The sequence below is a fragment of the Malaclemys terrapin genome, chromosome 6 (assembly GCF_027887155.1).
Source record: "Malaclemys terrapin pileata isolate rMalTer1 chromosome 6, rMalTer1.hap1, whole genome shotgun sequence".
NCBI classification, from domain to species: Eukaryota; Metazoa; Chordata; order Testudines; family Emydidae; genus Malaclemys; species Malaclemys terrapin.
In genome coordinates this window covers 28,667,400-28,693,075 of record NC_071510.1, presented here as the reverse complement: position 1 = coordinate 28,693,075, position 25,676 = coordinate 28,667,400, and the positions used below count along the sequence as shown (strand labels likewise).

The 25,676-nt window shown below is 44.7% G+C and overlaps 2 protein-coding genes across 5 annotated transcripts in view; one reads left to right on the top strand and one right to left on the bottom strand.

Moving 5' to 3' along the window:
* CCDC171 (coiled-coil domain containing 171) overlaps positions 1-5,688 on the bottom strand; it is a 214,721-nt gene extending 209,033 nt beyond the window's left edge. For both annotated transcript variants that reach the window (XM_054032983.1, XM_054032984.1), the window contains exons 1-2: positions 5,346-5,688; positions 4,428-4,485 (exon numbers count right to left, since the gene is read on the bottom strand). The gene's annotated coding sequence lies outside the window, so the exon portion shown is untranslated. The remainder of the gene's footprint in view (positions 1-4,427; positions 4,486-5,345) is intronic.
* A 9,306-nt stretch (positions 5,689-14,994) lies between these two features.
* The window catches only part of PSIP1 (PC4 and SRSF1 interacting protein 1), a 61,871-nt gene continuing 51,189 nt past the window's right edge, over positions 14,995-25,676 (top strand). Inside the window, exons 1-4 of one of the 3 annotated variants that reach the window (XM_054032546.1) lie at positions 14,995-15,242; positions 15,671-15,812; positions 18,348-18,424; positions 22,003-22,141. In XM_054032546.1, the coding sequence (XP_053888521.1) occupies positions 15,741-15,812; positions 18,348-18,424; positions 22,003-22,141 (288 nt within the window). In that variant the 5' untranslated portion in view covers positions 14,995-15,242; positions 15,671-15,740. The remainder of the gene's footprint in view (positions 15,243-15,670; positions 15,813-18,347; positions 18,425-22,002; positions 22,142-25,676) is intronic. The other 2 variants (XM_054032545.1, XM_054032544.1) reach the window with 2 other exon arrangements.

The following is a 25,676-nucleotide window of genomic DNA, read 5'->3' as shown; positions in this document are numbered from 1 at the left end:
CTCAAATATTTATTAAACAAACAATGTAAGCTTTAGGCTCAGTCACGTTAACACTTACTACCAGATATAGCTCCACTGAAGCCAATCGGAGACAGCAAAAAGAATGATATCCCCTAGTAAGCATTTGTAAGATCAGGCCCTTAACCTGAACACTGGAGCAGAAAATGCATGTTTTTGAGGACAATATTTGATTCTAAACTTACAATAGAAGGAGAGCGAAACACACAAAATTGTCTCTTTGTAGGTTGAATCCCTTCATTTCCCTGATGACCCATTCATCTGTGGGTTTTGGGTGTTTTGGTTTTAAAGTCACAATACAGATAAATAGGCCCCATGGTAGAACAATTTTAAGGTAGGTCAATATTTGGGCCTTCACTGTGCGATAGTGGCCCTTAATTTAGCAAGTCCTCCTGCCATTAGAAAACTAGAAACCTGACATTTTCTACCAATTATTGCACTGAGGTCATTAATCACTATAAAGTATCATGGATTATAGCATCAAACATAAATTTGATTAATGTGAAGATTCCTTTAGCAAAAATTCTCCATAAAAGAAATCCAGGTTTATTCTCTTAATACACTTAATACATCAAGCATATTTACAAAACAAGTATTAAAATATCACCACTCAATCTGAAAAAGCTAACACTTATTTCATCTTGAAGAATAAATTCATTTACAGTTCTCTTGGTCAGCATATGCTAGATTCAGCAAAAAGATTAATTAACCATGAAGATTTGCTTCTACATGCCATGTTAGATGGACTCCCATGCCTAGGACCTAGCCTGCAGGCCATCTTTACCATCTAAATGTTGCAGCCACGTGTTTGCCATAATCTATTTCCATCTGACCTAACGTAGCAGTCTTCAGCTCTAACAAAATTGGACTATTTAATCACTTTATATTATACTATTTCTGAAGGTTTTTAAAAACTGTACGTGTTTTCTTGTCTTTATTTTTAATTCAATTACATTCTGCAGTTTGTCTCCGGAAAACAGAATCTACTCCTCCCTCCCCCGCACAAAAAAATCCTATTACCTTTATTTATTCATTCTTTATTATATTGTTTAATAATAATTTCAGGCCAATCTAAAGTAACTAAATTAAATTCATTGGAATTATTTGGGTGTAAATCTAAAGCAAATGAGAACAGAAATTGACTTTTAATTTATTTATTTGGCTCCAGTTGCTTTATCAAACATTTCAAGCTATGTTAGTTTACTTATTTGTGATTTATAAGTTGTGCCCACAAAAATTATTTCTAAGCATGTACATCCATTTAAAACTCAAATACATAACTGGTGTACAACTGTCACTGACAAGAAGGCTCCCCCTACAGATTAAAGCCATCCTTCCATCCTACCTGAAAAAATAGCTAAATATGTAATAAATGTTTTTAAAACTATAACGCACTATGATACAGTTGCTAGACAGTTGTTACTTTAGCAACTGCAATATAGACAAGGTCATTGAGTCACTTGTCTCTGAATCTTGTAAAGTTGTGTCAGTATTCAATTCTTCAAAAATGCTAAATCACTGGGACTACTTCTGTTAAGTCAATAGGATTGCTTCTCGTAGTAAGTGTTTGAGAAACTAGGCCCTTATTAAAGTGCAAACTAGCCCTTAAGAGACAGCCCGGATACAGAGAGGCACATTCCCTGCAGCGTGCCCTTTATATTGCTTCAGGGAGGAAAAGGACATATACTAAATCACCTTTTAAAATGACACCCTACATTCAACCAACAACACTGGCCAGCGCATGGAGGATGGGTTTCCTGCCTCCATCTGCTCCTTGCAAACATAGTTCAGGGGTTTGTCGACCCAGGAACACTGCCCAGGTTGCTATCAAATACTGTCTTTTCTCCATTCAAGATAGACATCAGGGTAATCATCTGGTCACCTTCAAGTGAGTGGGTGGTTATGGCTGCTCAGTGGAAGAAGTCCTCTTAAATTGCCTAGTTAGCATCTTTTGCAACATCAGAGGCACAAACTGCTTCTTGGGCCCTGAATTAGGATGTTCAACCAACTCTGAGGTCAAAGCTACCATCCTGAACTACTTCCACTCCAATACCTTCCACTGCATCTTTTATCTATTACCATGTACCACCATCCTGCCTGTCATTCAGGCCTGTAATGTGGGCATCATCTTTGGTTTGGACCTCTCTCTAGGTCCTCATATCCAGGCTATGTCTAAATCTTGCAAATTATTTCTGCTCCAGTAAGAGACATCTCAAACTCTCATCCAAGCTCTCATCATCTCGCATCTCAATTACTGCGACATCCTTCTCTTTGGCTTTGTCAAATACAATCTTGCTCCACTCATATCCATTCTACTACTGCTAAGCTCATTTTTCTAGCCTGTCACTTTGACCATGTCACCCTTCTCTTTCACTCCCTCCACTAGCTCCCACATCTTTATCGAATCAAACATAAGATGCTTGTGTTCACTTTCAAGACCATTCATCATCAATTCCCAGCCTACTTATCCTCTCTTATTTGCTATCAAGCTGTCAACTCCTTCCTCCAATGAGGTTAGCCTCCATCGCCCACTTATTAAATTTTCAAACAAAGACCTTTGTGCATTGTCCCATACTGCCCACAAATGTGTTCCCCATAATATCTATATATCAACTTTATTATCCACTTTCAAATTCCTCCTCAAAATTCCTTGGCAAGGATACTACACAAAATTTGACAACAGTTAGACTGCTGGTGTCCTGAGATGACTGCATATGATGCTGACCAATATTGTCTCATTGTTTACTTGTACTCCCCCATCTGTCTATATTCATCTGTTGTCTCTTGTCTTATAATTAGTTTGTGTGCCCTTTGGAGGCAGGAACCATCTTTTTGTTCTGGGTTTGTACAGCACCTAGCACTACAGGGTCCTAGGCTAAGTTTCCTCTAAGCTACACGAACGCGCAATAGGCTATCAAGGGTCACGCAGCTAGGGAGAGGCACCCTTCCCCTGGCCCAAGCCAGCCCAGCCGGAGCTGCCTCAGCCAGGGAGAGGTGCCCCGGCCTCCTCCCCCAACCCGCCATGGCTGGGGAGATGTGCCTCTCCCCCCGATCCCCAGCTGCTGTGGCAAGAGAGGGCTGGGGGGTGTCCTCTCAGCTGCAGCCCCAGGGCAGCCTGCACACCAAACCCCTCGTCCATGGCCCCATCCCAGAGCCCGCACCCCCAGCTGGAGCCCTCAGCCCCCACACTCCAACCCTCTGCCCCAGCCCTGAGCCCCCCCCACCCCAAACTCCTCGGCCCCACTCCCGCCACTTCCATATTGGTGCACATAACAAAATTCATTCCGCACATGGACATAAAAAATTAGAGGAAACGCTGGTTCTAGGCACTACAGTAATACACATAATAAATAATAATAGTACTAAATGGCTCCCAACTAGAACTGCTTTTTCTCAAGCATAGAGTCACGTACCATCACCAAACAACTGTTGAACTAGGGCTTAGGCAACGTGGTAGCTCAAGCCAGAACCTCAGGCAGGCTTAAGTTTGGTTCTAACACATTTTGTCCCATTCACATTGTCCAGATAACTAATAATTTTTAGAAATCACTTTAGTAGTTGGAACCATACTAAAGATGAGGCAGTGTGAAAATGTTCCTGAACTTAGTTTGAAACAAAGTAAAGAAGAAGCATGAAGTATGTTTCAGTAGAAAGCTACTAGTTTTGAATATGCAGTATTCTTTACTTTATTTAAATAGATAACTGACTGATTTACTACCACACTGCAAAAAATAAACAAAAGAACAAATAAATATCGTATTTAATTGATGGCAGTATGAACTGTTGGAATCTCATGGGATTCCAGTAAAAAATTTGTTCAAGTAGCAACAAAAAAGTTCAATTTAATAAGTTAATATATATCTATGATTAATTTTTCTTGTGATTTACATCTGTATACAGTACTAGGTCCCGATCCTGCAAAGACTTGAGCACATGCTTAACTTTATGCACTAGTCTTTGCAGGATTGCAGCCTTATAATATTGGAATAGGTGTTATTAGTATATTTAAATTACAAACTTGAACATCCAATCAGCAGATTCTGCCAAAACTATCTATAGACTTTTATTATTGCAAATCATAATTTGCAGTGAAATCTATAAGGAGGCCAGTTATCCTTTCACTGCAGTTATATATCTTACTGAAATATTATTTAAATTAATCTGTTAATAATCCAAAGGTACGGAATTTTTTTATACGATGTTAATAACAGAATCCATTTAAATAAAGGAAAATAACTAAAGATCTTTCGGGTTTTAGAAATTATTCAAAATGCCACATCATCAATATCTAGATACAACATGGTAAAAATCAGATCTACACAATTTTTTTAACCAAACATACATATAAATGAATAAAGCTCTCTTGCTACTTCTGTGTATACTTGAGCAAGAGCATATCAATGTCACACCTGTAGGTCAGCTCTGCCTTGTCATTTTCTGAGCCTCAGATAGCCTGATCAGCAAGCACTAGGATACAAAATCATACAAAATGAGAACATCAGTGCTCTGCAGATATGCAGTGAACATTCTAAGAATTACCATGATTTTTTTTATTTTTTTTTTTTTAGGAACATTTGTTGTGTATACAAAACCCATCACAAGAAGCAGTCCCTGGTTCTACACTGATTAGAACTAGCTATTTTGTTTTCTACTGTGTACAGTAATATTTTAGGAAAACAAGTTCTGAACTAATACACATCCAGCATTTTACTGATTTTGTTTATAATCCAGTTACAAACTGCCCTCCCTCCAGAGAAATCTCCACCTTAGTGCTCAGTAGTCTAAGCATTAGAATCCCAAACCACAACTCCCTGAAAACACAAGTTCACCCAGTCCTATTTTCTGCTTCCTTCACTGCACTATGAACCAACTTGTTGCCTTCCACCGCAGAAATGGCTGCATTTGAACAGGGCAATATGTTCACAACTAGTAAAGCGCTTTGGAATTACTCAGGATGAGAGGTGTCTACGTCTAAAATGTTACCAAATCCTAAATGTTTTTGATGAGAAAAAGAGGCTCTGGGGAGCAGGATTCCCAGCCACAAGAACATTAAAAAGAAATTGTATCTTCATAGATAATAATGATGCTCCCCCTCACCCTCTGCTCCTCCCCTGCTCCCACATATGTCCTCGCCCCCTGCACCCCCTTTCCCCCATAAGATCCCAGCCCCTCAGCCCCACCTCTCCCATCAGCCCCCTTCTCTTCCTGCCCCATCTGCCTCCCGACCCAGCTCCATCAGGCTCACCCCCAAAGCCATCAGCCCTCCCCTGCTCGCCTAGCCCCTCCCCAGTCTCCCCACCAGCCCTGCTCTCCCCGCTACCCCCCACCTCTGCGGGGCAGCCCAGGCGGGGAGCGGTGGCTGGCGGCAGCAGGCCGGCAGGCAGTAATAGTGGAGTCTGGGCTAGGTGGGGATGGACGGTGGGACAGGCTAGGCGTTAGGACCCAGAGATGACCAAAAAACCCACGCCACGCCGCCCCTCCCTCAGCTCAAGAAGAAATTTTCAACGGCCACTTCCGGTAACAACACCACGGCGACCTTGTCCCACCCCTCTGCCCCAGAGCGGTGCTTCCGATTGGAAGGACAAAGCATTGTGACGCATCACGCTCCCAATGGCCGGAGACAGAACAAACGGCCTCGGTCTTGGCCCGACAGGATAGGAGTACGCATGCGCAGTAAGGTACCGCTTGAGGTCCTGGGGAAATAAGAGGTGGAAAGAGGAGGGCCTGCGCACTGCGTGCAGTTGGAGAGATATAAGGGAGGGGGTGAGTTCTCCTCCCGCGCTGAGCTCTGGAACTCCCGCTCGCCTGGCGAGGCAGGGCAGGAAGAGGACAAGGGGAAGGTGTTTGCTGGCCTCATGCATAAGTTTCAGCAAAGGAGGGAGGGGGTCATGTTGTAGGGGAAGAAGGAGAGAGAGGAGGAAGGGCAAATTCTGAGATATTGTCAAGGGAGAAACTGAAGCCATTGGACAAAGAAAGGAGAGTACAGGAAAGAACGTCGACATGATGCAGAAGCAGATAAGTTCAGTGGTGCTGGAACTAGCTAGGGGTACCACCCCGCCCCCAACTGAAGTAGTAATAGTAAACACCAAATACATGGTTTCCATCATCAGCATGCCCGTTATAAAAAAATTTCCAGCACCCCTGGATAAGATTTTGGGAGAACACTGTTGTGGTGTGCTCACAGAGGCTACAATTTAGTCATGGAGGTCACAGAAGTCAAGGAAGCCGTGACTTCAGTCTGTGGTGGTCGGGAGCTTCAGGTCCTGCTCCGCCAGCGAGGGCAAGGAATGGTGGGGTCCCCCCATTGCCTCTGGTGGCCCCTGGAACTCCAAGCTGCTTTGGGGGCAACGTACCCTGCAGCTCTAGGCCACTGTGATCAGCGGGGGAATCACTGAGCCTCTGGCTGCAGCAGAGGAATCCCCGAGTCCCCCCTGCCCCCTAGCTACTGGTGGCAGCAGGGGAATCCCCCTGATAGGGTGACCAGGCAGCAAGTATGAAAAATCGGGACGGGGGGGAGGGTAATAGGACCCTATATAAGAAAAAGATACAAAAATCTGGACTGTCCCTATAAAATAAGGACATCTGGTCACCCTAATCCCCGAGCCTCTGCTGGCAGAGGACCCCCGAGCCCCGGCCACCAACGGGAGAACCTCTGAGCCCCCAGCTGCTTGCAGCTGAATCCCCGAGCCCCCAGCTGCTGGCAGCACAATCCCCGAGCCCCTGCCGGCAGAGGACCCCTGAGTGCCGGAACCCCTGAGCCCCCAGCCACTGGTGGGGGAGCCTCTGGATGCTGGCGGGCAATGGGGGAACCCCTGAGCCCCCGCCGGCAGAGGACCCCTGAGTGCCGGAACCCCTGAGCCCCCAGCCACTGGTGGGGGAGCCTCTGGATGCTGGTGGGCAATGGGGGAACCCCCGAGCCCCCGCCGGCAGAGGACCCCCAAACCCTGGCCGCGGACAGGGGAATCCCTGAGCCCCTGCCGGCAGAAGACCCCTGTGTCCCAGCCGCCGATGAGGGAATCCCCAAGCCCCCAGCTGCTGTCGGCAGCAGGGGAATCCTTGAGCCCCCGCTAGCAGAGCACCCCTGAGCCCTAGAACCTCCGAGCCCCCAGCCGCCAGTGGCGGGGGAATCCCCGAGCATCCGACCTGCAGCAACAGGGGAATCCCTGAGCCCCCGCCCAGCAAAGGACACCGGAGCCCTGAGCGGGGAAACTCCCAAGCCCCTGGCTGCTGGTGGCAGCGGGGGAATCCCTGAGCCCCCGGCCAAATGCCCAAGCCCCCAGCCGTGGCGGGGGAACCCCACAGCTCCCAGCCACTGCCTACGGGGGTACCCCACAGCTCCCAGGCAACATGGGAGGCGGGGGCACCCCACAGCTCCTGGCCCCCCTGGGCAGCGAGGGACCCCCCGGAGCTGCAGGTGGCAGGGATATCCCGCAGCCCCCAACAGCTGCAGGCAGCTCCCAGGGGCTCCAAGCTGCTTCAGGTGGTGTGGGGATCTGCACATCCCCATTTTGTCAAGTATATGTTTAGCAAAAGTCAGGGACAGATCACGGCTTCCTGTGAAAATTTCTTTTTGCCCGTGACCTGTCCATGACCTTTACTAAAAATATCCATGACAAAATCTTAGCCTTACATATAACACACCAGCTTAACCCCATGCAAGTAGCCTGTTGTGAACACAGGATACTAGGAGACACTTTATGCTCTCCTGACTTCAAAGGATAGACAATTCCCATACCATTCCACCCCTCAAGAGATGGAGAATAGCTACAATCCCAATCTCTTCCAATTTAGTATAACTGTATAATGGGGGTGGGTCGGGGGAGAGGGGACATTTCCCTGTAGAAAAGCCCTTAGCAGGAGCTTGCTGTGCTGTTTCAAGGAATGCTTCAGCCTTCAGCCCAGAGATTTTCTTGAGAAAGACAGAATCAAATGAAAATAAGTTTATAATGAATGCTGAATTGCAATATTAATTTTCTTTTGGGGCATGTGCTCTTTACAGAGTTTTTTATAGTGCACATAGAAGTTTAAAATATGATAATTGCCTTGTGGGATATATCATCTATTTGGCTTAGTACAGTATATGGAACTGTTAACTCTGGCTATATTAGAATAATTTTGTAATGTGTTTATGTCTCTTTTTATTTTATTTACCTAAGAATGCATAAATATGATACTCTAGACATAATAGCTGGACTCATTTTGAATGGCTTACCAGTTTTAATTCACAACAAAATTGTGAGCCTGTTCACAAACAAAACCAAACTCTTTAATCCTTTCAGATGCCAAGAAATATTTGATGTTTTCACTTTTCAAGTAACTCGGCTTTTGACCTCTTTTGAAGACACTTTGCCTGCAGCTGAAATATGTCTAGTCAGTTTTTTAGTCAGAAATAAAAGAAAAAATTTACACCCACTCTGTGCTAAATTTGCACAGCTATGAACAACTACACAAGGTGCAAGGTTGTAGAGAAAAAGTCCTATAATTCAAATTTCTAAGAGATGACAGATTTCAAAAGACTACTTCCAAAGACTGAGAAAGCGGTAATGTTCTCTACAGCAGTGATTCTCAACCTATTTATCATTGTGGACCGCATATGCAGCCCACAAAGTGTTATCTGGGCCGCAGTTTGAGAATCACAGTGCCCCCCACAAACCCCTATGCCCAGCGCCCTCTACCCAGAGACCCCTCCAGGAGCCGAGAGCCGGGTGGGGGGCAGGGACCTGACCCTGAACCCCATTGCGTGGAGCTGTAGGGCAGCCAGGACCCCGCCCCCAACCTCCGCCCAACCCTGGACCCCACCGTTTGGGGGCCAGCCAGCAGCCCAAACCCCAAGCCTGTTGTGTGGGGCCGGGCGGCAACCCAGACCCTGCTGCGCAGAGAGGCCGGCAGTCTGGAGTCCACTGCACATCAGGGCAACTGGGAGCCTGGAACCTTTAGCAATAGCTGAGCTGGACCCCCGCTGTGTGCTAATTGGGCTGCATGCAGGCCGCAAGTTGAGAACCGCTGTTCTAAAGACCCCAAAAGCATGATATCAAAACTAAAAAGTGACCTTATTAAATCAGATATGGACAACAAATGTAGTTATATGATTAAATAGAAAAAAGTTTAGCCAAGGAAATTCCCCTGAATATTGAACCCTTATATAGTGTAGGATAGCATAATCTTTCATAGGTAAAAGAATTTTTTAAATGAGTGATTTTGTGTTACCTAACATCCCTTCCTTTAAAGAAAATCTATGAAGATAGCTTAAATTAGTGCTGGGGAGAGAGGAATAAAAAGTACCTTTATCCATGTTTGGTGGGATTGACCCAAAGCACAGGAATAAAACCTAAGAATGGATATAACAGAATTGAATATTATAGGCAGGGCTGGTAACTTCACCAATTATGATGGCCTGACACTTCCAATTATAAGACTTTTTTTTCCAATTGCTTATAGGTTTGTCACATTTTAACAATTTGGACTGAAATCTTCCAGGGTGTTTGCCTCTGGCTGAATTATTATTTTTTATTGTTATTATTTTAATTTCAGCCAAACAGGTCAGCCATTTTGAAAGATGGGTTATGAAAAATACACTGTTTTGTCCAAGTTAAAAAACTCCGGTGACCTTTGTTGTTTAGGGGCCACTACTACCCCCATGTTTGGAGAAGGGACTTGAAATTTGGCAGAGAGGTAGTCTTTGCATCAGGGGTATGCCTTTTGCTGTCTCTGTGAAAATCCATCCAAATTTGGCCATATTCTAAGCCTATGTAATTTTCAGTTTTCACAATGCTCAGTAAAGACTCTCTAGAGTCTAAGAACTAAAAATCCCTGAAACTGTTGTTGCATGAAAGAAGGACTTTCCTACACTTGTAGTTCTGGGCTGCTGTGGACCCTGCTGGATCTGGTCACCAGAACTGAAAACAGGGATCCTTTCTCTCCTGTGCTGTCAATGCCCCCACAGCTGGACCTAGGCAGCATGGAGGAAGAAAATGCCTGGTTCAAAATTCCAGAGGAGATGAAAGATGGAGCTGGGGAGTTTGATTGAGATAAGGAATCTGGGAAATGGAGTATTGGAATTGGGAGGCTTGTAGTGGGGAGAGGAAAGCTGGGACTGGGAGGGTCAGAAATTGGACTGGCTGGCCCAGCAAGGAGACTATATTAAGTTATATGTTCAAAAAGGCCAAATTAAGGTTTCACAGGCAACCTTAAATTCTGACATTTCCTAGCTTTTCAGTGTTTGATTCTGCAACCTTAATGTTCTTTTGAGTGTATGACTATCAAGGGTGTTTTCAGATGTGAAGAGGATGCTTGACTCTTATTGTTCTATATCTGCTTCTGAACGTATGAGATCTGAGTTCCATTCCTAGCTCTGTCCCACACTTCCTTGTGACTTTAGGCTAGACACTTAATCCCTCTGCTCAAGTTTTCCCGTCTGTAAAACAAGGATATCAATAATTATCTAATTTTGTTTCATGCATGAGTGATATTCACCGCTGTGTAAAGTGCCAGTATAAAACCTATAGACTGCTTAAGATCTGTTTTCAGTGATTACATGAGTTAAGTGGTGTATAGCCTTCAGCTAGCCATTTCACCTGAATTGTAATGCACTTAGTTACTCCTGAGGGCATTCTGCACCAAACAATTAAAAATTTGGTGCACAATATTTTAAAATTCTGCAAAATTCTGCCAGTTTTATTTGTCAATAAATAAATGCAGAGGCTCCACCATGGCAGTGCGGAACACAGGCCACTGGCTGTATGAAGGTGGGAGATCATCCTGCAGCCTCCCCACCCCCAAGACACGGACTCAGTGGTGAGACTGCACCTGACCCTGACACAGCACAAGGCCTGGGCCTGCCCCAGAAACAGCCTGGGGCCCTGCCCTTCTGCTCCAGACGCACCAAGTATGGGGCGGGCAGGCACACTCAACCAGGCAGGATCCAAGTGTGGAGGGGTTCAGTATGGGGGGATCCAGATGTGGGGTGAGAGAATTCTGTGTGAGATAATCTGGGTGCGGGCAGCTCAGTGGTGGGTATAGGTGTGGGGAGATCTGGATGTATAGAGGCTTGTTTGGGGGCGGGGGGTTCCAGGTGCAGGGGCAATGGGACTCTGCATGGGTTTCCAGGTGAAAATGGTTGGTGCTCAGCAGGAGGATGTGGGTGCTGGGGGCATGGGGCTTGGTGAGGTTGGGGTCTGGGCGAAGCTAGTTTGGGGTCAGTGGCGTGTGGGTCTGGATGTGGGGCTCATTGTGGTGCATGGGGCTGGGGCTCATCAGGGTGGGGGGTTGAGTGCAGGGAGCTCAGTGGAGGGTGGTCTGGGTGCAAGAGTGGGGGTCCAGAGGCAGGGGCTCTGGGCGCAGGGGGGCTGCAGATGCAGGGGTTGAAGTTCAATGGGGTAGGGTTCGCATATGAAAGGCTAGGTGGGTTCTGGGTGTACGGGCTAAGGCTTGGCTGGGGTGTCTGGGTATGGAAGTATCAGATGCACAGGGGTCGGGTGGATGGAGGGACAGCTCCCTGTACACTGACCTCTCCCTCTGCTGCTGAGGAGCAATGGAGGCAGGGAGCAGGGAAGGATGCTGAGCTTCCTGCAGCTGGGGGAGGTTTCTGGGAGTGGGTCTGACACAGCCCAAGCCACTCCTTGCTGGGGAAGAGCAGCTGTCCTCTCCTTCCTCCAGCCCAGCCAGGACTAGCAGCTGGTCCCGGCTCAGGGTAGGAGCCACTGGCTGGGGTATTGCAAGCCCTGCAGTGATTTACCTCTCTACCGGCTGCTCTGGGTGCTTGAAATGATGTACCTGCACAGCTAGGGAGTGATGTGTGACTGCTCTTGCAGCTTCCCTTTGCTTCCCTGTCAGAAAGTCCTTTTTCTGCAGGGAAGCAAAGAAATCTGCAGGGGACATGAATTCTGCGCACGTGCAGTGGTGCAGAATTCCCCCAGGAGTAGCACTTTAAGTGCTATGAAAAGTGCAATGTCTTATTATGTGAATGTTAAGGCTGAAGAGTTAAAGTATCAGGTGATTCCAAAGTCAAGATTGAATATGACACCTTAATTCTTCCACCTTTGTTTGTTTAAACTACTCCTCTATTCCAATATAACGCTGTCCTCGGGAGCCAAAAAATCTTACCACGTTATAGGTGAAACTGCATTATATCGAACTTGCTTTGATCCGCCAGAGTGCACGGTTCCGCCCCTCTGGAGCACTGCTTTACCACGTTATATTCGAATTCGTGTTATATCGGGTCGCGTTATATTGGGGTAGAGGTGTATGTAGATATTGCACTTTTTTCTGGAGCACCTGGTATCAGTCACTGTCAGACACAACACTGGACTGGGAGAACATTACTTTGTTCTGGTATAGCATTTCACATGGCTCCTACCAGATAATGTGGCTCCTGAACCAACTGATCTTGATTGTTAGATAATGGAGAATAGAGACATGCTGTAAAAAAAGTAGGAAGCGTTCAAAGATCTGGACCTAATGGATGTAACTTCCACATTATCTTCCTAGCTATATGCATGAGAATCTAAAGTGTTAGCAAGCACATCTATATGTTTACATACTTGCTCACTTAAGGACCTATTGAAAATCAGGCCCAGAATTGTAACTGAGTACAGAGTGCCAAACATCCAAGCGTAATGAAATGCCCTCACGCCTGTCTCCTAAATGTTATATTTAGGGCTGTCAAGTAATTTAAAAAATTAATTGCAATTAATCATGCAATTAAAAAAAATAATTGTGATTAATCATGCGATTAATTGCACTGTTAAACAATAATACCATTTATTTAAATATTTTTGGATGTTTTCTACGTTTTCAAATATATTGATTTCAATTACAACACAAAATACAAAGTGTACAGTGCTCACTTTATATTTATTTTTTATTACCAATATTTGTACTGTAAAAAACAAAAGCAATAGTATTTTTCAATTCACCTAATACTTGTACTGTAGTGCAATCTCTTTATCATGAAAGTTGAACTTACAAATGTAGAATTGTGTAAAAAAAAAAAAACAACAACCTGCATTTAAAAATAAAACAATGTAAAACTAGGTCCTACAAGTCCACTCAGTCCTTTTTGTTCAGCCAAATTGCTCAGACAAACAAGTTTGTTTACATTTGCAGGAGATAATGCTGTTCACTTCTTGTTCACAATGTTACCTGAAAGTGAGAACAGGCGTTCACTTGGCACTGTTGTAGCCGGCGTTGCAAGATATTTACATGCCAGATGCGCTACAGATTCGTATGTCCCTTCATGCTTCAACCACCATTTCAGAGGACATATGTCCATGCTGATGACAGGTTCTGCTTGATAACAATCCAAAGCAGTGTGGACCGATGTATGTTCATTTTCATCCTCTGAATCAAATGCCATCAGCAGAAGGTTGATTTTCCTTTTTGGTGGTTCGCATTCTGTAGTTTCTGCATTGGAGTGTTGCTCTTTTAAGACTTCTGAAAGCATGATCCGCACCTCATCCCTTTCAAATTTTGGAAGACACTTCAGATTTTTAAACCTTGGGTTGAAACCTGTGTGTTTTGTCAAACCTGCAGCGAAAGTGTTCATAAAATGAACAATACCTGCTGAGTCATGATCTGAGACTACAGTAACATGAAATATGTGGCAGAATGCGAGTAAAACAGGGCCAGAGACACACAATTCTCCCCCAAGGAGTTCAGTCACAAATTTAATTAACACATTACTTTTTTTAAATGAGCGTCATCAGCACGGAAGCATGTCCTCTGGAACGGTGGTCAAAGCATGAAGGGGCATACAAATGTTTAGCATATTTGGCACATAAATACCTTGTAATTCCAGCTACAAAAGTCCCATGCAAACACGTCTTCTCAGTGTCTGGTGACATTGTAAATAAGAAGTGGGCAGCATTATCTCCCATAAATGTAGACAAACTTGTTTGTCTTGGCAATTGGCTGAACAAGAAGTAGGACTGAGTGGACTTGTAGGCTCTAAAGTTTTGCATTGCTTTGTTTTTGAGTGCAGTTATGTAACAAAAAAACCCGACATTGGTACGTTACACTTTAATAATAAAGAGATTGTGGTACAGTACTTGTATGAGGTGAACTGAAAATTACTATTTATTTTATCATTTTTACAGTGCAAATATGTCATCAAAAATAATAATATTAAGTGACCAGTGTACACTTTGTATTCTGCATTGTAATTGAAATCCATATATTTGAAAATGTAGAAAAACATCCGAAAATATTTAATAAATTTCAATTGGTATTCTATTGTTTAACGGTATGATTAAAACTGCGATTAACTGCGATTTTTTTAAATCGCGATTAATTTTGAGTTAATTGTGTGAGTTAACTCCGCTTATTCGACAGGCTGTTATATTTGCAGATGATGGTCACAGCTGGCTTTGAATTTATCTGCAGCATGTGGTATCTTTATGTCCCATACTGTGTGCGAGTCATTCCTAAAATAAAATCTGCTTGTGTGCAAATGAATTGCTTAGTACCCGAGCTGCTTTTAATAGTTTATGATTTAAATGGCATAAATGACTTGATCGGGACAGAGGGGCTCGGCTCTAAGATAGCCCAAGAGAGGGCCCTGGCTCCTACCAGCAGCCCTTGGTCTCATGTAGTTTTGTCATTCACTTCGTGTGCTAAGGCTGCGTCTTCTTACATAAGAGGTGCTCAGCCACGGTACAGGAGCTGCACGAGGACAGTTTTCAGGGCTAGCCTTGCAGAGCCTGTGGCCCGCTGCCTACCTGTGCCAGCAGCTCCCTGTACATCAGGGACCAGACCACTCTCCCCCGTGAGCAGCAGCATCCGATCCCCCCCCCCCCCTTTTCCTCCAGGCAGTGTGTGAGCTGCAGCAGCACCAGCCACCCCAGCCCCGCCTCCCTACCTAGCAGCAGCCGCCGCCGCGGGAGGAGCGCACCATTTCTCCGCCGGGGGGAGGGGGGTTAGATACGTTAGCGTCTCCCAGTCCCCGCTCCCTCGCTTGTCGGGGTCCGTTCCCGAGGGAGGTGGTTGAGCCCGTGCTTCCTCCGGCTCTCTCACACGGGTAGGGTTGAACCAATTCCGTCGTTTCCCCTCTCCTCCCCGCCCAAGAGATCTGAGGACTCTGCGACCCCTCCTGCCCGGGTTAATTGGTGTGGGCCGGGCTGGCGGGAGGCAGCGCGGCGGCCGCTGGGGGCTGGAGGAAGCGGGCTGCGGGGCCGCGCCAGGTAAGGGGGCGCGGGCGGCCGTTGCGCGGCGGCTCCCCGGATCGGCTGGTGAGATGGAGGCGGATTTGCTGCTGCGCGCGCGGGGACGGGAGCAGCGCTGGCCTGCGGCAGCCGGAGCGGGGGAGTGTGGGGTGACTAGGGGAGGTCTGCGCGGAGGGGAGCGCGGAGGCGAAGTCGGGGCGGGGAGGGGGCGCTGCGCATGGGAAGGGGCCTGCGCGCGAGGCGGGGTGGGGGGCTGCTTGCATGGGCGGGGGGGGCGGACTGCGCGCCTGGGAAGGTGGGTGCGCGCACGGGCGTGGGGGGGGGGGGCTGCGCGCATTGGAAGGGAGGGGGCTCTGCGCGCACAGGGGAAGGGGCTGCCGGGATGCGGTGGGGAGTGGGTTTGTTTTCCTGGAAGCACCCCGGCCGCAGCCGGGGTGCGGGGCTGCCCTGAGGGGAGACACCGCTCCCTTGACTCGCCTTGTCCACCTCTGCAGCGGGATCTCGGGCGGCTGGGAGCGCGTCTGCCATTCGCCTCAGCTACAGCCGCCACATCGGTCGGAAAACATGAGCCGAGATTTCAAACCCGGAGACTTGATCTTTGCCAAGATGAAAGGTTATCCCCATTGGCCAGCCAGGGTAAGCCCCCCCTGCCGCCGCCTCCTCTCACCTGCGCTCTCCCTATGTGTCCCTCCATCCTCATTTCAGTCCATCGCTCCATGGCAGATAAACGTTAGTCTTGGGGTGGGGTGGGGGATTGTGTGGTGCAGTTTTTGTTTCCCATCTTAAGGGGTGTGTATCTGTAGATGTATATAGCACATGAGCAGGTTTCCCTCATGTGGAGGGGCTGACCTGGTGGTGCTGCTGGAAGCAACTCACACTCTGTTTTTACTCTGTGGTTTTCTCCCTTCCTTCCCCCCCTGGGTTTTAAGCTTCTCTACTTGTAACATACATGACAGTATTTTCATCAGCTCTCATTAGTTCCTCTTGCTTTCTGTGACTTTTTGCCTAAGTCCAATGGGAGATTTTCTGTGATACACCAACTTTTTAAATTGAGTTTACTGAGGGTACGTCTTCACTACCCGTCGTATCGACGGGTAGCAATCGATTTATTCAGGATCGCTATATCGCGTCTCGTTAAGACGCGATATATCGATCCCGGAATGCACTCACCGTCGACTCCGAAACTCCACCAGAGCGAGCGGCGGTAGCGCAGTCGACGGGGGAGCTGCGGCCGTCGATCCCACGCCGTGTGGACCCCAGGTAATTCAATCTAAGATACTTTAGACTTCAGCTACGCTATTCACTTAGCTGAAGTTGCATATCTTAGATCGATTTCCCCCCCCCCCCCCCCCCCCAGTATAGACCAGCCCTGAGAGATGGTGTTGAAGCAGCAAACATCTCTTAGTGAACTTCCTTCAGTGTTACATTCAGTCATCTAAAACTTTTTCTACATAGCATTTTTTGGGGGTGGAAAGAGTGCAGATATTTATAGACAAAACAAAGTATTCAATTTTTTACCATTTTATTGTGATCAAGTGGCACTGCATTGTTGTATTAAGTAGATGACCCTCAAGTTAGACGTTAGTAATGAAGACTATAGTATCGTAGCGTAAAAAGTTGTGGGAGTATTCAAGGGTCTGGACAACATCAAGTACTCCTCCCAAATAGCTGGGGCCTTATTTGACCAAAAAATACTGCTGTGAAGGTGTGTGTTATGCTCTGAAACCTGTAGGAGCAGTACCACTAAGTATTCTAAGCGGTGTGGGCAAGGGATGTGCTGGCCGCGGCTTCCCACCGCCCCCATTGGCCCGGGACGGTGAACCGCAGCCAGTGGGGTCCGTGATTGGCCGAACCTGCCATGTCAGCAGGTAAATAAACTGGCCCGGCCCACCAGGGTGCTTACTGTTGCCGAATGGGGGAGGGGAATAGGGTAGGTATGCATGCCAAACGTTGCCGACCCATGCTTTAAAGCAATGGAAGTTTCTAAGACTGCCGTACAGTATTTCAATTGGTGGTTTTGAGATTACAGATGAAAGATTAGTGTACAATTTATATTTATGCAGTGCTGGATTAAGAATTGTAAAAGATTTTTTTTTAGTGTCCTATCTCTCTCTTAAATGCAATGCTTTGTGCTAGTGCAAGTCATCAGTTCAATGCGGCGAGAAGCATTGCTATGGTTGTGGAAGAGGTGGCAGTTGGAGGAGCAGATACTGCGTCTAAGGGAGCCAATACTACTTCTAACCATAGTGTGTACTTTTTTTTAAGCACACGTTAATTTTGAAGTATATTGACATTTATTGGACTTTTTGTTATATAAGGCAGTGGTTCTCAAACTTTTTTTTTTCGCGGACCACTTGAAAATTGCTGAGGGTCTCGGCAAGATCACTTAATGATCTTTCCAAAAGTTGTTTGTACCGTTAGCTAACTATTGTAAAGCGCTTGGGATAAAAGTGCTATATTAAAAAAACCTTAATAATTGTTTTTTTGTTCTACAAATAAAAGCACATAACTCATATTTTAATATCGGTAGTCTTACCTTTCTAATGCCTTGGATATGCCCTCTCTCCCCCGCTGCGGCAGCCCCCGAGCTGAGGCTGGGAAGGAGGGCTGTCTCTCGCCGCAACCCTGGAGCTGGGGAAAGTCACCTTTCTCTGGCCGGAAAGTCACCTTTCTCTGGCCGCTACAGCCCTGCACGTCCCAAATTCCCCCCCCCCTTCTCACCCCACTGGCCCTCACACCTACCCCTATTCCCCCCCAAGGCCACCACCTCACCTTACATGTGTGTCTTCTCCAGGGTCCAGGCACCTAATTAGTGGAGCCACGCCTACATGGCTCCACTAATTAGGTGGGTGGCCCTTCATTCTCTTGCCTGCGGCCGCCCAGGCACACACCTTAGAGGGAACTATCCGTGGACCACCTGAATGGAGCTCGGTCCGCGGACCACAGTTTGAGAACCTCTGATAGAAGGATTGCTAACATCAATCTGAAAGTCACACTTGATATCTGCATTCTATTACATTGTAAGAAACATCTTTGAGATTTCTGTATGGTAAAAAATTTTCTATAGCATTGTGTTTTTTCAGTTTTAATGACATTTTTAAATGTCCCCCCACACTGTTTTTGGTTGTTACTAAATATTTTAGTTATCATAATGTAATTTTTTTCCCTTAGGTGGATGAAGTTCCTGATGGAGCAGTGAAACCTCCTACAAATAAAATGCCTATTTTCTTTTTTGGAACACATGAGACGTAAGTTCTTTAGATTAAAGAGCACATCACTGTCATTGCAGAATTTCTTAAAAGTAATTTCATGGCCTACCTGTATGTGAGGCGTTCACAAATGATATTCAGAAATAGGCCAACTTTTCCTCACCTAAACGTTATCAAAAAGATAGGCAGCTTAAAAGAAGTCTACTTGGTCTTCACATCTACCATGAAATACCGAGGGGAGCTGTCAACTGTAATCATTCCATGAGATGTCAGGGAGCAGTTTTCCTACTCAATAAAAACAGAGTTGTTATGACTTGAGTGACTGCCCCCCCCTTTTTTTTTTCTTAAACTATAGCAGGGGTTCTCAAACTTCATTGCAATGTGACCCCCTTCTGACAACAAAAATTACTATAGGACCCCAGGAGGGGTAACTGAAGCCTGAGCCCGCCCAAGCCCTGCCTCCTCAGGTGGGAGCACCAAAGCCGAAGGGCTTCAGCCCCAGGCAGGGGGCCTGTAATCTGAGACCTGTCGTCCAGGGCTGAAACCCTTGGGCTTTGGCCCCCGGGCCCCAGCAAGTCTAAGTCAGGCCAGCCCCGGAGTCCCCATTAAAATAGGGTCATGACCCACTTTGAGGTCCCAACCCACAGTTTGAGAATTGCTGAACTATAGTATTAGTTTTGGTCTTGGGCATCTTCATCCTTCATTTTGTTAGAAAATAAAATAAAATTGTAATTCTTAAATTATAGGATCTAAATAAACAAAAACGGTAGCAATCCCCACTGACTTGGTTTCCACTTTATACTTATTTAAAAAAATAAGTTGGAACTGCTATGTTGTGTGCATATTTGGTTCATTTTATCCATTTCCTATCAATATCCTATCCTCCCTCACAGCTCTCTGCAGAATCAGGTTTGTTTACGCTTATTGTATCTTGTCTTAAATTTGATTGAAAGCTCTTCAGGGCAGGGACCATGTCGTCCTATGTGTGTGAGTTAAGTTCTATACAATGGAGCTTAACCCTTTTTGGTTTGTTATGGCACTACAGCAATATGAATAAGAATACCACCCATCTGTTCCTTCCCGCACTGATTAAATGCCATTCTTGATTCCACCACTTGCTGCTTTTCATTAGTATTCCAGAATCCACCTGCATATTGATTTTTAGGAACACAGATCACATGTAGAGCGGTAAGAAATCTACATGAGCCTACATAAATAACATTCAAAGATCTTGGGCAAAATTTTCAAAAGCCAAAGTTCCATTTTCAAATGTGATTTAGGCTCCTAACTTAGGCGCTTTTTAAAAAAATTACTGCTACAAAATTAAAATATGGTCAACCCTATGTTTTGTAGTATGGTAAATTCACTGTTACATTATTACAAATTTCTCATATGCTCTCATACCTTACACTGTTGCAGTGTGCAATATGTTTCCCCTCTCCCCATCATTTCTCTCCTTCTAACCTTTATTCCTAACCCAGTTCTTCATTCCTACTCCTGAACATTTAATTAGTGTCAAGTGCAACTCCGATACTGCTTGGTCTGTTTTCTTTCTTCTTATTGCATCTCTGCCTACATTATAGGCAGAGGACATTGAATAACCATCAGAAAGGGTAGACCCACCAGTATGGGAATATACTAATAATGGGGCCTATCTAATTTTTGTTTGACTTGAGCTATGTAACCTATATAGCAGTAGGTGGCAAATCAGGGGTTCACCATATAATAGTTGGAGCTAATAATTTTCTGTACGTTTTCATTTGAATAATTTTATATACTTTGGCCTTGTGCATGCAGCATACTGGCCCCTGTGCCTATGAAGAACCCCACAAGATATACCTTCAGAGTTTTCACAAGACTGCACTAATGTAATACATTGCTCTAAATTTTATAAAACTGAAGGCAGTCCACTTTCCAGGGCATCAAGCGTTAGCTTCATCATGCAAAACAATCTTTCTGGAATACATAAGGAGTGATTGTTTCCTGGCTCCAAAGCTCTCTTGTGCACTTCTCTCTGGCCAGGATTGGGGAAGAAGAACCACACAAAGCCAGAAAAAACCCTCAAACAATTATTTCCTAACTTTTATGTAACATAGTAGTGGTTTGCAGTTTACTAAGCGATAGTGGGAACTTGCATGATAATTTTCATGCAACTTTAGGTTTGAATGTCTCCTGGTTTGCAGTGAATGGGAAATGATTGTTGAAATTGTTTATGATCTCTTCATTTGGATTCCTTCCCGTATAGCAATCTGATATAGTACCTTTAGAAGCAAAATAATAATAAACATATTGATATTCTTAGTTTCAGTTTTGTCCATCTTTGCTGGTGGAAATTTGTTAATATCTTTTTGTTGTATTAGCCCCAAAAAAGATTTTTGTGCCTATGATTAGTCATAGGCAAAAGTTTTTGCTTAAAGAAATTCCATAAAATTAACACTTGAAACATTTTATGGACACTGTAGATACTGTGATTTTGATGTAACGGGAAAGGTACTAAAAGGAAAAGGAGATGTAGTTGTGCATCTGAAGCACCAAGAATGCCCTTAATATTTGATGTCTACCTCTGAAGAGGCCACTTCTAATGCCCTTTGTATTTGCTGGTTAACTCTGAGAAGGCCAGTTCTTAGAGATGACAAAAAGCTACATGACTGAAAAAATTATTTTAAAACAACAAATATGGGGAGGTAGATAGTGAGGAAATACTGATTCTTTTTGGTCTCTCCAGCAAAAAAAATCCAAAAAACTGCTGCTTACTCTATATTTTTTTTTTTTTTTTTTTTAACATTCAGCTGCTAATTAAGGAAATCACTATTGGTTTGGGTAAAATCTATGAGTAAGTATTTCTGGATATCTAAAGTAGAAAAGTTTACTGACTGGATGGAATATAGTACATCAGATAACGTGTATCTTTTTATAGCCCCATACTCTGACTTTTCTGAGCTACTATCATTTAAAAGTAAAAATGCTTTTCACACTTTTGAAAAGTATAATGATCTTGCAACCTATTTTTTTCATTTTGATTTTCCTAGATAAGCTTCCTATTCTGCAGATGTATTATGCGCTAAAGGCACAGGTGTTGAAAACATATTTTCTTTAAGTATTTTAAGTTAGCACAAATTAAAATCTCTTCCTGTGCCTGTATGTACTGAAAAGAGGGTTATTCTAGTGCAAAATGCATACGAACAGTGGAAACAGCATATGGATTGTCTGTGTAATATAATTAAGGCAACTACAACAGAATACACTGAAAGCAGTATGTGCATCTTAAATATTATGAATCTTTAATTACATTTTCTTAGAGCAGAAACTTCTTATTGTTGCAAGATAGTTTCCTTAGCCTGAAGCCATAATCTCCTATACTATCTCAAGACATTTTCAAGAATTAAGGACTCTTCCCTCTGTTTCCTTTTTTTTCTTATTCTTTACTTCCCTACTGCTTCCATCACTTCAAATACTTAAGTACTGAGTTTGGTTTCTACATATCTAGTGTATCTGTCTGTCTGTGTGTGTCTGTTTGTCTCTCTCTCTCTCTCTCATATGGCAATATTAAGAATTTAAAATGAATTGTTGGAGTAGAAAAATTTACCTGTTAATTTTTCCTTTTTCACTTCTTACAGGGCATTTTTGGGACCAAAGGACATATTCCCATATTCTGAAAATAAAGATAAATACGGTAAACCAAATAAAAGAAAAGGCTTTAATGAAGGATTATGGGAAATTGACAACAACCCCAAAGTAAAATTCTCTCATCAACAGGTCAGTGATCTTTGTATGCATTGCTAACAAACTTGTAAGCATTATTGGTGTTCTAATCTAATCTGGTCAAATACCTTGCATTGTCCTGCTGTTGTGAAAAAGTAGAATGATAGCTCAGATGACATGGATGGGATAAATTATGGCTCAGTTTCATTCAATTGCAGGTCAGACTGACAGTAGTGTTATAGTTTAGAATCGGCCTTTAAGGTTTTCAGTAATAAGTAAGAGTGAGGAAATTTTTTGGTATGATCAGTGATGTCAGTTTACTATGGCAAATTTTAGAAGAAGTCTTGGTAATGGTTTCATGGGTATTGTAGAAATCATTATGTTGAACACGTTTTCTAGTGATTGTTTTCAGGGTAACATTGCAGGTCTCAGCTTCTAAATTATTAATTTTTAAGAATTAAGCTTCATGGTATCTTCACTGATCTGATGGAACCTTAGCTTACTGGCCTTTCCATTTACATAATTCAATTTGTATGCCCAAGCACTTTTGCTCTACAGATATTATCTTAACATTTCAACAAGTGATCTCTTGGCACACGTTTTCCTTTACCTCCTTATCTTGTGCTGTCCTCCTGCTCCAGTGGCTGGGAGCGATGTGGCATCTCCCTCTTATCCCTGCCTCTATCTTCCAAAAGCCATCACATAAGTCTACTGACACAGTCCCTTGTATGTGTCAGAGATTCCTCATCTCTTGGCCGCCTGTACAAACTTCTGCTGTCCAAATTGTGACTAGACTGGGATTGGAAGCCCACACAGGGTTACTTTATATCCAGTTATATCACTTGTAAGCTATGAGGAGCAGGCACCAGCTTCTGTTTGTGTAGACAGTGCCTAGGACAATGAAGCCTGAGCCATAATTGAAACCCCTAGGTACTATTGTGAAACAATTTTCAAACAAGCAAGCAGGGAAGCACCAGCTTGCCACTTCCTACATCAGGAAGCCCTGCATGTGTGGGAGTGGGCTCTGCCCCACAAGACATCTCTTGATTCTGTATGTCTAGCAAGGAAGAATAACATGATTGCAGATAGATTGGGAGTCTGGCCTTTGATAATGGCAAACCAGGAACTCTCCCTGACATTGTCTCCTGACCAGAAGTATGTTGACTTTGAGCAGGTGGAACATTTTCCTAGCATCTCAAAAAACCTTCCTGAAAGGCCTACAGTTCCAAATTGAAAGACCTGAAGTTTGGTGCAGTCAGGACATATGGACTCCTTTACTTGTCCTGTACGAAAGCTGCTATACGCATCTTCCTGAGTATGTCTTAAAGACTGAATGCATCTGGGTACATTTTGATAGCTGTTTTAGCCTTTAATGAACTGGTCCAAGGTCAGCCCCTGTCTTTGTAGGCCTATGCCATCTGGATTACATGGGGCTAGATGCTCTTAATCACTCCTTCCCACCCCCCCAACATTAGTTAATTAAAAAACTCTTTTTATCATGGGATATTGTGATGCTTCCTGGAGGTACCCAGGTTGTGAGGCACCTCACTGCCACCTCCCCTTAATGTGAAGTAGCCTTGTGTGTGCCTGACATGGGTCAGTCCCTGACTACTATTCATGGGCAACACAAGCACTCCTCTCAGTCTGCGCAGGCTCCTCTGTCCTTCTGCAGGCTAGCAATAGCCAAACTCTAACCTCTGAGCATCCAGCCCCTGTTTCACTATACGCTCCCAATATTCATAGATACACTGTTCCCAAAGAAGTTATACACTGCAGCTCCATTTAATACACAGAACTTAGATGTGTTTGATATAGTAAAAACAAAAGTTGATTTAAAAAAGAGGGGAGATTCAAATGTTCGTAAATAGAAATATAGGGAACAAATGATTACATATACAATACAATTATAATATGCATTCTAGTACTTCAATAATTTCATGTCTTATAAAGCAAAGTTCATCCAACAGATCTTTCAGCCAGGTGTGGCTGTGATCCTTTTTTCCTTAGGCGAAACACACTGCCAGCTTGTCCCTTAGATCAGTGGTTCTCAAAGTCGGTCCGCCGCTTGTTCAGGGAAAGCCCCTGGCAGGGCAGGCCGGTTTATTTACCTGCTGAGTCCGCGGGTTCGGCCGATCGCAGCTCCCACTGGCCACCGTTTGCTGCTCCAGGCCAATGGGGGCTGCAGGAAGGGGCGGCCAGCACATCCTTTGGCCCGCGCCGCTTCCCGCAGCCCCCATTGGCCTGGAGCGGTGAACCGCGGCCAGTGGGAGCCGCGATTGGCCGAACCTGTGGACGTGGCAGGTAAACAACCAGCCCGGCCCGCCAGGGGCTTTCCCTGAACAAGCGGCGGACCAGCTTTGAGAACCACTGCCCTAGATAAATAATACTGTCTCTCTCTTTGCAACCTGTGATATATCAAAATAGTCCTTTGATCAATCTTCATAAACTGGACAGCCTCCTGCAGTGTATTCCTTCCTGTAGATTTTTCAGTCTCTTGTTGATTTCACATTTCCATTGTAGACATTTACAAAGCTGCCATGTTGTCCTTCACATTTTCACAAAGCACTCTTGCTTGGATTCAGCCTCCAGGCGGGAATTCTGTGTTGATCTCTCCATACTCCAGAACTCATTTGCAAGATGGAGGAGGCTGGATTCTTTCACTCTACAAAAAGAGAGGTTTTTTACTTCAGGGTGTGCTCATTATTTATTGATTTTCTGCATGTTGTTGTTTCTCTGGTTCTGGGCTCATTCCGCTGGATGGCATGCTGTGCATGATGAGCTTACAGAGGTACCTTGGATCTGTTGATCTGTATATGCTTCTCTGCTAACACTTGGTATTGGCTTAGTTGCATCACACTGCAGCAATTCTCCCTTTTGAAGATGTTCCTCTAGCTCAGCAGTTCTTAAAATTCATTACACTGCGACCCCTTTTTGATAACAAAAATTACTACAGGACCCGATGCAGGGCTGAAGCCAAAGCCTGAGCCCAGCTACTCAGAGCTGAAGCCCTCGGGCTTTGGCTTCAGCCCAGGACTCAGGCCCCAGCAAGTCTAAAGTCTGCCTTGGTGACCCCATTAAAATGGGGTCATGCCCCACTTTGGGGTCACAACCCACAGTTTGAGAATCACTGCTCTAGCTTACTCTACAAGAGTGAGAATCCAGGGCAGATGGTATCTTTAGTAAAGAGAAAGCTATTACCCTATAATCCTGATTCCCTCCACTTACCCCGCAGAGTTAATTTTTTATTTTCATTTATTTGTATTGTGGTAACACCTAGGAGAGCAGTTAAGGACTAGGGTCTCATTCTGCTACGAGCACATACTGTAATACAAACATCTTTGTCCCCAAAGAGCTGACAATCTGAGATAAGCGACAATAGATGGGTACAGACTGATGGGGGGGCACAAAGCTGGAAGTCAGTGGTTTCAGCGCACCAACTGCCTAATGTTAAGGTTTTTTTTTGTAGGCATCTTGGCAGAAAAGAATCTCAGGGAGGGAGTTGAAGGGGGTTATCAGGTGGCTTTGCTGATGTTTATGGAGCACCCTTCCCATGCTTTAGGAGAAAGCATGAAAGTGCTTGCTTGGAAAT